This window comes from Ascaphus truei, chromosome 6 (genome assembly GCF_040206685.1).
Source record: "Ascaphus truei isolate aAscTru1 chromosome 6, aAscTru1.hap1, whole genome shotgun sequence".
Classification (NCBI taxonomy): Eukaryota; Metazoa; Chordata; class Amphibia; order Anura; family Ascaphidae; genus Ascaphus; species Ascaphus truei.
In genome coordinates, this window is record NC_134488.1 from 137491272 (window position 1) to 137502828 (window position 11557).

General features: G+C 51.6%; 1 protein-coding gene across 1 annotated transcript in view; it reads right to left on the minus strand.

Annotated features, from left to right (window-relative positions):
• CADM4 (cell adhesion molecule 4) overlaps window positions 1–11241 on the minus strand; it is a 98545-nt gene extending 87304 nt beyond the window's left edge. The window contains exons 1-2 of the mRNA XM_075606689.1: window positions 11234–11241; window positions 10206–10405 (exon numbers count right to left, since the gene is read on the minus strand). Coding sequence (XP_075462804.1) covers window positions 10206–10405; window positions 11234–11241 — 208 coding nt within the window. The remainder of the gene's footprint in view (window positions 1–10205; window positions 10406–11233) is intronic.
• Between the last annotated feature and the right edge of the window lie 316 nt (window positions 11242–11557).

The window sequence follows — 11557 nt, forward strand, 5'->3', positions numbered from 1 at the left end:
TATGCGCGCTTCAGAAATGTGTTAAAACAAATTCGCGGCTTTTTTTTTCCCTTTGCAATGGCCGCGAGCGGCAGTTTTTTCTGGCGAGTTAAAACTGAGACAATCGCGCCATTTTATTGGCGTGAACAGCCGCTAGATGCCGTTCGCGCCTCTCTGCATACGGATATTTTTAAAACTGGCGAGATTGAGGTTCTCGCCAGCCGCGAGGCGAGTTTTATAACTAGAAAAGAAAAATTGGCGCGTTTTTCGGAACTCGCCATTTTCTGCTGCTTTCCTGCGCGATTTTCTCCAAAAAATGGCGAATTTCGAAATAGCGCTGCTCTCTGCATAGGCCCCCTAGTCTTATGAGAGGGCGCTGACGCGCGCTAAAATGTAGCGCCGCCGTGTTGTGGATCAGCGCCCGAGTTTGTGCATCGTGCTGCAGGGCGACACCGTACCTCAGGCAGAAGTGGCTTCTGGCTCACGGAGTCTGTCTCTCTGTCGTGATAATGTCCTGAGATATTATGTGTTTTAATCCATCTGGTGCTTCAGGGGTTAAAAGGTACAGCTTGGGTTTGAGAACACTGTGTATTGGGTTTATGACAGGCCCAGGCTTGTCATGGGTGGGTGCTGCTCTTCAAACAGAACTTCATTGGGGGGATGGGGGGCTACCTTGGATGGCCCACTGGAAGTGACACGTGTTGGTTAAACTTTTCAGTTTGCGCCCCCCCTCCTTATCTGCTCTCCCCCTCCTTACCTGCTCTCCCTCTCCTTACCTGCTCTCCCCCCTCCTTACCTGCTCTCCCCCACCTTACCTGCTCTCCCCCTCCTTACCTGCTCTCCCCCTCCTTAACTGCTCTCCCCCTCCTTACCTGCTCTCCCCCTCCTTAACTGCTCTCCCCCTCCTTACCTGCTCTCCCCACCTTACCTGCTCTCCCCCACCTTACCTGCTCTCCCCCTCCTTACCTGCTCTCCCCCTCCTTACCTGCTCTCCCCCTCCTTACCTGCTCTCCCCCACCTTACCTGCTCTCCCCCCACCTTACCCTGCTCTCCCCCTCCATACCTGCTCTCCCCCACCTTACCTGCTCTCCCCCTCCTTACCTGCTCTCCCCCTCCTTACCTGCTCTCCCCCTCCTTACCTGCTCTCTCCCTCCTTACCTGATCTCGGGCTCCACGCATCATATGACGCGTTGCCACTTGACCCCGTGGCGTCATTTGACGCCGCATTGTCACGGCGCCGAGTCACCGAAGAGCCGACTGAGAGCAGGTAAAACAAACAAACAAAAAACAGAAGCGCTTCTGTTTCTTGTTTGTTTTGTTCTACATCCAGGATTGGTGACCCCTGGCTCGGGGGCAGCTAATAGTCAGCACTTTGGACTTGAATTCCCATCTCTTAACAGTCACTCCACCCTACAGGCACTGCACCCTACAGGCACTGCACCCTACAGGCACTGCACCCTACAGGCACTCCACCATACAGGCACTGCACCCTACAGGCACTGCACCCTACAGGCACTCCACCCTACAGGCACTGCACCCTACAGGCACTGCACCCTACAGGCACTGCACCCTACAGGCACTGCACCCTACAGGCACTGCACCTGTTGTTCGGTTACATTTGTGGACAGTGAATTCCATCTATAGACTTTATGTATGTGCCTTCTTTGCTGTGACATTGTGTTACAGCCGGGTTAGCTACGGTTATGCACATCAGCACACCTCTATAGGGACTGGTCCATGTCATTGACCCTGGCTGTATGGTACAGCTACCTGCTGAATACTTTCCAGTAGTACCATTCAGCACAGCATTCCGTAGAGTGGCGCACAGCATTCCGTAGAGCGGCGCACAGCATTCCGTAGAGTGGGGCACAGCATTCCCGTAGAGTGGCGCACAGCATTCCGTAGAGTGGGGCACAGCATTCCGTAGAGTGGCGCACAGCATTCCGTAGAGTGGCGCACAGCATTCCGTAGAGTGGGGCAGCACATTCCGTAGAGTGGCGCACAGCATTCCGTAGAGTGGCGCACGGCATTCCGTAGAGTGGCGCACAGCATTCCGTAGAGTGGCGCACAGCATTCCGTAGGCACGGCATTCCGTAGAGTGGCGCACGGCATTCCGTAGAGTGGCGCACGGCATTCCGTAGAGTGGGGGCACAGCATTCCGTAGAGTGGCGCACGGCATTCCGTAGAGTGGCGCACGGCATTCAGTAGAGTGGCGCACAGCATTCCGTAGAGTGGCGCACGGCATTCCGTAGAGTGGGGCACGGCATTCAGTAGAGTGGGGCACAGCATTCCGTAGAGTGGCGCACAGCATTCCGTAGAGTGGCGCACAGCATTCCGTAGAGTGGCGCACGGCATTCCGTAGAGTGGCGCACGGCATTCCGTAGAGTGGCGCACGGCATTCAGTAGAGTGGCGCACAGCATTCAGTAGAGTGGGGCACAGCATTCCGTAGAGTGGCGCACAGCATTCCGTAGAGTGGCGCACAGCATTCCGTAGAGTGGCGCACGGCATTCCGTAGAGTGGCGCACGGCATTCCGTAGAGTGGCGCACGGCATTCCGTAGAGTGGCGCACGGCATTCCGTAGAGTGGCGCACGGCATTCTGTAGAGTGGCGCACGGCATTCAGTAGAGTGGCGCACAGCATTCCGTAGAGTGGCGCACGGCATTCCGTAGAGTGGCGCACAGCATTCCGTAGAGTGGCGCACGGCATTCCGTAGAGTGGGGCACAGCATTCCGTAGAGTGGGGCACAGCATTCCGTAGAGTGGCGCACGGCATTCCGTAGAGTGGCGCACGGCATTCCGTAGAGTGGCGCACAGCATTCCGTAGAGTGGCGCACAGCATTCCGTAGAGTGGGGCACAGCATTCCGTAGAGTGGGGCACAGCATTCCGTAGAGTGGCGCACGGCATTCCGTAGAGTGGCGCACAGCATTCCTTAGAGTGGGGCACAGCATTCCGTAGAGTGGCGCACGGCATTCCGTAGAGTGGCGCACGGCATTCGTAGAGTGGCGCACAGCATTCCGTAGAGTGGGGCACAGCATTCCGTAGAGTGGGGGCACAGCATTCCGTAGAGTGGCGCACAGCATTCCGTAGAGTGGCGCACAGCATTCCGTAGAGTGGGGCACAGCATTCCGTAGAGTGGCGCACAGCATTCCGTAGAGTGGCGCACAGCATTCCGTAGGCACGGCATTTCGTAGAGTGGCGCACGGCATTCCGTAGAGTGGCGCACGGCATTCCGTAGAGTGGGGCACGGCATTCAGTAGAGTGGCGCACGGCATTCCGTAGAGTGGGGCACGGCATTCAGTAGAGTGGCGCACGGCATTCAGTAGAGTGGCGCACAGCATTCAGTAGAGTGGCGCACAGCATTCCGTAGAGTGGCGCACAGCATTCAGTAGAGTGGCGCACAGCATTCCGTAGAGTGGCGCACGGCATTCCGTAGAGTGGCGCACGGCATTCCGTAGAGTGGGGCACAGCATTCAGTAGAGTGGCGCACGGCATTCCGTAGAGTGGCGCACGGCATTCCGTAGAGTGGCGCACGGCATTCCGTAGAGTGGGGCACGGCATTCCGTAGAGTGGGGCCCGGCATTCCGTAGAGTGGGGCCCGGCATTCCGTAGAGTGGGGCACTGCATTCCGTAGAGTGGCGCACGGCATTCCGTAGAGTGGCGCACGGCATTCCGTAGAGTGGCGCCCGGCATTCCGTAGAGTGGGGCACGGCATTCCGTAGAGTGGGGCCAGCATTCCGTAGAGTGGGGCACAGCATTCCGTAGAGTGGGGCTAGCATTCCGTAGAGTGGCGCACAGCATTCCGTAGAGTGGCGTGGCGCACAGCATTCCGTAGAGTGGCGCACAGCATTCCGTAGAGTGGCGCACAGCATTCCGTAGAGTGGCGCACGGCATTCCGTAGAGTGGCGCACGGCATTCCGTAGAGTGGGGCACGGCATTCCGTAGAGTGGGGCACGGCATTCCGTAGAGTGGCGCACGGCATTCCGTAGAGTGGCGCACGGCATTCCGTAGAGTGGCGCACAGCATTCCGTAGAGTGGCGCACGGCATTCCGTAGAGCGGCGCCCGGCATTCCGTAGAGCGGCGCCCGGCATTCCGTAGAGTGGCGCACGGCATTCCGTAGAGTGGCGCACGGCATTCCGTAGAGTGGGGCACGGCATTCCGTAGAGTGGCGCACGGCATTCCGTAGAGTGAGGCACGGCATTCCGTAGAGTGGCGCACGGCATTCCGTAGAGTGGCGCACGGCATTCCGTAGAGTGGGGCACAGTATTCCGTAGAGTGGCGCAGACCTTATTGTCTCTCCTAGCAGGTTGTGGTTCTGGGTAGCGCTCTCTGTTCCCCATTCCCTTTTCATTTGAGAGCAGGTAAGTGAAGTTGCAGAGGCCTCGCGCCTCCCCCGGCGTTTACTTTACATGTGAACAAATGTGAAAATTAGGTGCGCAACCACAAACAATATATACGTGAAATAGTGATAGGTGATATAAAGGGGTAAAAAATGTGACCTGGTAAACTCGGAAGGAGCGTCTGCAGCTGTGGCACAGGGGGTAGCTCAAATAACCCCTAATAGGAACAGGATACAGGAAAAACACAGCGCACAACGCTCATAGTGTATTAAAAATTATAATGTAAATCAATAAAGAAGGTGAGTATTATGCGTACATTAATACAAAATAAACAGGCAATTGGAGGGTTATTGTTACCCATACACCACTCGGGACGACAGTGAAGAGGTCTTCAGTGTAGAAACACACCGCTCCTGCCGTCACGGTCACTTGCACTCAGGCTGTGTCTTGGATGGTAATCAGCTCAGTCGTAGACAGTTCAGCAGGGCTCACGGTGCACGCAGTGTCCTCAGGTCAGGGGGTCTTTACAGCAACACGAGTCACGCTGTTCCACACTCCGATCCGGTACTTCCGTATCAGTGACGTCACTCGGGAGCGTCAGCGCGTCGTAGCCCTCCCAGACACCGTGAAGGCCCGCAATGAGATAGTGCAAAGTCCAAAGTTCATAGACCAGCTAGAGCAGCTAGGATCTTAATTCCAATGCGTTTCGAGACCTGAAAGTCTCTTCATCAATTATTCCCTGATGAAGAGCCTTTCAGGTCTCGAAACGCGTTGGAATTAAGATCCTAGCTGCTGTATGAACTTTGGACTTTGCACTATCTCATTGCGGGCCTTCACGGTGTCTGGGAGGGCTACGACGCGCTGACGCTCCCGAGTGACGTCACTGATACGGAAGTACCGGATCGGAGTGTGGAACAGCGTGACTCGTGTTGCTGTAAAGACCCCCTGACCTGAGGACACTGCGTGCACCGTGAGCCCTGCTGAACTGTCTACGACTGAGCTGATTACCATCCAAGACACAGCCTGAGTGCAAGTGACCGTGACGGCAGGAGCGGTGTGTTTCTACACTGAAGACCTCTTCACTGTCGTCCCGAGTGGTGTATGGGTAACAATAACCCTCCAATTGCCTGTTTATTTTGTATTAATGTACGCATAATACTCACCTTCTTTATTGATTTACATTATAATTTTTAATACACTATGAGCGTTGTGCGCTGTGTTTTTTCTGTATCCTGTTTACTTTACATGACTGGGGGGAAAGCGTGGGGGCTCTGCTACCGCCGCTCCCACCCCCCCCCCAGAAAATCCTGCGCCCCCCAGTTTGCGCACCGCTGGTTAGAGGGTTGTAAAAGTTAAGCAGAGCTGACTCCACCCGCCTCAAAGCAACCTCACAGTTTGTGAATAATCGCCCGTACGTTCCAGAGGAAGGTCACCCACAGGTCACGCCCTCAGTGAAGGACGTTATTAAAAATGAGAATATCCTGTGATGTCATCTGCGGAACATGCCAAGAATTACATGTCTATTCGTGGCACCGAGTGGCATATAATGATTACAGACACGTCAGGTTTAGTAGGTACTGGGGAACAGTTATTCATTTGTCGCTCAGGTTTAGGGGTAAGAGGCTCATGCTTAGTCTTGTCGCGTCGGCCATGAGCGCCTGAATGTATTTATGCGACTCACGCGTGTGTAGGTGTTAGTGGAAGAACGTTATGAGGGTGTTTAGATATTAAGGAGAAATCTAAAGTGGCCCATTATAAGTGGCAAGACGACTGAACAACTGAAGTTTAAAAGAAAGTTCAAAAGAAGTGAGGAAGAAGTGGACACCCCATCTGGCCCTGATTCCTGCATTTGACCTACGCTGGAAAGGAGGATATCATCAATACCAGACTGCATCATTACTGCTGTGATGCTGACTTTACCATTTATATTTGCAGTGACTTCACTTCTTCTCAAATTATGCACTTCTTTTTACCAGCCTCAGTATGTCTCTAACTCCATTCATATATCTCCATCTCTCCTTTCTTCACCACTTCTCTGTTCACATGAACTCCTTTCTTACCTGCGTCCTCTGACACCACACAGCTATATCCCCTGCACTAAAAAACACCCCTACAAATCCTCCTCACACATCCTCTTTCTATCCATGCTTCTCCTCCTTGCTTCTGGGGATATCTCTCCCAATCCTGGTCCCTGTCTTATTTCTACATGCGCTCGTCCTCGCCTGCCAAATGCAATCTCTACTCCTGGTGTTAACCCCTCCAACCTCATACCCATCCCCTGCCACCCTCCCTCCTCTCTCCCTTTCTCCTGTGCCCTTTGGAATGCTCGCTCCCTCTCTAACAAGTTCCTCTCTGTGCATGACTTCTTTCTCTCTCACTCCCTGCTTCTCTTTGCTATAACTGAGACCTGGCTCACTCAGTCTGACTCTGCTCTGGAAGCTGCCCTCTCCTACGGTGGCCTTTCCTTCTCCCACACTCCGCGCCCTGATGGCAGGGGTGGAGGTGTGGGGCTCTTGCTCTCCTCTCTCTGCCGTTACCGAACCCTTCCTATTCCCCCCTCTCTTGCTTTTCCCTCCTTTGAGGCTCACACTGTCCAGATCTTCTCTCCTCTCCCGGTCCATGTGGCGGTCATCTATCGCCCACCTACCTCTACTCATTCCCCTTCTACATTTCTCTCTCACTTTGAATCCTGGCTCTCTTTCTTTCTCTCCTCAGACTCCCCTGTTCTTCTCCTTGGGGACTTCAATTGCCACATTGATGACCCCTCTCTCCCTTGGGCTTCCCGCTTTCTTTCTCTAACCTCTTCTTTTGGCCTTCAACAGTGGACTGCAGCCAGCACCCACAAGGATGGCCACTACTTAGACCTGGTTTTCACTAAAATCTTTTCTCTCTCTGATTTCTCCATTTCCCCTCTCTGACCATCACCTCATCTCATTCTCTCTATCTCGCTTCTCCCCTTCTCCACCTCCATCTACCCCCCGGTTCTGCAGAAACCTGCGCTCTATTCACTTACCTGACTTTGAGTCCACTTTAAGCTCCACCCTCTCCTCTCTCAGCTCTGCTACAGACCCTGACAACCTGGTCAGGAACTACAACTCTGCCTTGTCCTCGTCTCTTGATCTACATGCCCCGCTTTCTCTCTGCCGCACTCGCCCTTCTAACCCTAGACCCTGGCTAAATTCCCACACGCGCATGCTGCGTTCCTCCACTCGTTCCTCTGAACGCCTCTGGAGGAAGTCTCACACTCTCGCAGACTTCCTTCACTACAAATTTATGCTATCCTGTTTCAACTCTGCCCTCTCGCAAGCTAAACAAGCCCATTTTTCTGCACTAATCAACATGCACAAGTCTAACCCACGCCGACTGTTCTCTGTCTTTGATACTCTACTCAAACCACCCTCAGCTGCCTCTCCTTCCTCCATCTCCGCTCAGGACTTTGCTGACTATTTTAAGGAAAAGGTGGAATCCATACGGCAGAACATCCCCTCTGTTTCTTCCTCCCATCCTACACCTCTTCCTAACTCTCCTCCTGCCTTCCTTGACTCTTTTTCCACTGTCTCAGAGGAGGATGTGTCGCTGTTGATCGCCTCCTCTCCCTCTACCACTTGCCCTCTTGACCCCATTCCCTCCCATCTCCTAAAACCTCTAGCTCCTACTATAATCCCTACGCTCACACACATTTTTAACTCCTCCCTCTGCTCTGGAACCTTTCCATCCTCCTTCAAACATGCAACAGTCATACCATTACTCAAAAACAGCAAGCTTGACCCTACCTGTCTTTCTAACTATCGACCTGTCTTACTCCTGCCTTTTGCCTCTAAACTCCTTGAACGTCTTGTATTCTCTCGCTTGCTCCATTTTCTCAACACCTATTCTCTCCTAGACCCTCTACAATCTGGCTTCCGCTCTGCTCACTCCACCGAAACAGCCCTCACTAAAATAACTGACGACCTCCATGCTGCCAAAGACAGAGGTCATTACACTCTGCTCATATTACTCGACCTCTCTGCAGCATTTGACACAGTGGACCACCCTCTTCTCCTCCACATTCTCCATACTCTAGGTATTCGGAACAAAGCTCTATCCTGGATCTCATCCTACCTCTCCCATCTTACTTTCAGTGTCTCTTCTGCTAACACCTCCTCCTCTATTGATCTCTCTGTGGGGGTACCCCAGGGCTCTGTCCTGGGACCTCTTCTCTTTTCTCTGTACACACTCTCTCTAGGTGACCTAATAACATCTTTTGGGTTTAATTATCACCTCTATGCCGACGACACACAAATATACTTTTCAACACCTGTCCTTACACCTGCTGTACAAACCAAAGTTTCTGAATGTCTCTCTGCTATATCATCCTGGATGGCCCTCCGCCGCCTTAAACTCAACATGGCTAAAACAGAGCTCCTCATACTTCCTCCCAAACCTGGCCCTACTACCTCCTTCCACATTACTGTTGGAACTACGATCATTCACCCAGTAGCCCAAGCACGCTGCCTAGGGGTCACACTCGACTCCTCTCTCACATTCGCCCCTCACATTCAAAACATTTCTAAAACTTGTCGCTTTTTCCTCCGCAATATAACAAAGATACGCCCTTTCCTCTGTTGCTCGACTGCTAAAACTCTGACTCAGGCCCTCATTCTCTCCCGTCTTGATTACTGTAACCTCCTGCTGTCCGGCCTTCCTGCCTCTCACCTGTCTCCCCTACAATCTATCCTAAACGCTGCTGCTAGAATCACTCTACTCTTTCCTAGATCTGTCTCAGCATCTCCCCTCATGAAATCCCTCTCCTGGCTTCCGATCAAATCCCGCATCTCACACTCCATTCTTCTCCTCACTTTTAAAGCTTTACACTCTTCTGCCCCTCCTTACATCTCATCCCTAATTTCTCGTTATGCACCATCCAGACTCTTGCGTTCTTCTCAAGGATGTCTTCTTTCTACCCCCTTTGTATCTAAAGCCCTCTCCCACCTTAAACCTTTCTCACTTTCTGCCCCACACCTCTGGAATGCCCTTCCCCTCAGTACCCGACTAGCACCCTCTCTATCCACCTTTAAGACCCACCTTAAGACACACTTGCTTAAAGAAGCATATGAATAGCACTGTGGATATTCTGAACACGATACATAATGCTTGGCCCCCTGCAGACGCACTTACCAGAACTCCCTCCTACTGTCTCTGTACGTTCTACCTACCAATTAGACTGTAAGCTCCTCGGGGCAGGGACTCCTCTTCCGAAATGTTACTTTTATGTCTAAAGCACTTATTCCCATGATCTGTTATTTATATTATCTGTTATTTATTTGATTACCACATGTATTACTGCTGTGAAGCGCTATGTACATTAATGGCGCTATATAAATAAAGACATACAATACAATACAATACAATCTAAAGTCATTTATGTAGAGTTTTTTTTACTCTGTCTTATAACTGCCAATCTAACAGCTGATGACGAGCTTGTCATGTGCCCACTTGTCTCGTGCCCACTTGTGTGTTGTTTGTGACAGGTGAAGAGTGGGGTAGCTTGCTGGCTGTGTATTAAGCCTTGTCCTTTAGGGGAAATCTATTGTCCATTGCGTAGGTGAAGAGTGGAACCGCCTGTGAGCTGAGTATTAACGCTTGTACTGTATGCAGGTCACATGCTTGTCGTACGTGGCACACGCCTACAGCAGGATGATGGTGACACAGGCAGAAGGGACCTATAGATCACTCAATCTGTCCCTCCCAGGGCAAAGTGCAGCAGTGACAAAAAGAGAGAGGACCAAGAATAATCCAGTCCGTCCCTCACACCACATAGCGATTTATAGACTACGGGCCATTGGGTCTGCTCCACCTACAGCAGGGGGACAGTCCCACACAAGTGATCCCGGGGGCCTTAGCTTACCACGGGTGCCATTGAAGAAGAGAGTTTGTCGGAAAGGATTCTGGATAACCACAATGGAGCCGTCGTATTGGTGCAGCCGGCAACTGATCTCGGCTGTGCCGCCCTCTGACACCGTGACATTCTCTGCCTGTACTTCCTGGGAGAGAGCTGCAAAAGAGAGAGGCACAGGGGGTGTGAGTGAGATATAGATATATATATAGCTAAGGTAACATATTTACTAAGAGGTGCTAAGATTTAGCCCGTCTTAACTCCCCCTCATGTGACTTGGAGTTAGGGTGAGCTACACCGTAGCCCCCTTTGGAGAATTTGGGCCTAAGAATCAATTTCCTTTGACATTTCATATGAGATTCTCCTGCAGCCGTGTCAGGCAGAAGAAGTTCGTTAGCCAAGGTCGTTAGCCAGTGAGAGTCTCGCCGACGTTTTATTTTTACCCTAAGAAAAGAGACGAAAAGATGCAGAATCCGATCGATCTCATGAGAAGATGTGTCCGTGGGACCCCACGCACGGGGACGCAGCGTCAGTCCAGGGACGGATTTCTCAAACTGGGGTCACAAAGTGACCCTATAAAAGGATCGTCCTGCCATCCTTAGATTCCACTCTGCTGCTGCTGCTGCGGTTATCTGTCTGTAATTTTGGGTCTGTATATCTGTTTTTTATGGATTTTGAATATATTCACACTATTTTTCTGGAAACCTTCCGGGGTATTCTTATGATACGGCTACACCCTGCTTACAAATTTTTAAACGTTTATCTATGTTGCTAATAAAAGCACTTTGATCACTTTTGGGTATAAGGAGAATGTTGATACCTCGATCACTTTATATCCCCGGGGAACCGTCCCTGGAGTTGCTGTGAAACTTGGACGATGCATTAGCCGTTTTTTTAAAAGCTTTGAGCCAAGAAACGAACAAATCCCTGCCGTAGAGAAACAAAGCGGGTAACGAAGCAACGGAGGTCGCCAGATGAGGACGCCGATGATGCTGCATCCCCGGCGTGGACGGCAACACGTGATGACGTCACGCATTTACTAAGACATCGCGGGAATATGCACATTTCACCAGGACCAACTGGCGGGGAAGATGGAGAATAAAAAGGGATTTGAATAAGTTAGACACAGTGTGGGACTAGATGGGAAGTGGCCCACTATCCCTCAATGTATCCACCAGCGCTCTTACTTAGTACAATTAATAATCATATAAATACATTTGTCGCATATACAGGATGGGATTTACACAATAAAAAGAAAATATACTTAATACTTTGGAGAATGTCCTAAATCGTGTTCCCATATATAAATAGAGTCCAGTCACGAAAAAACATATATGGGTATGCAGCTTCTTTGGGTCTGGAAC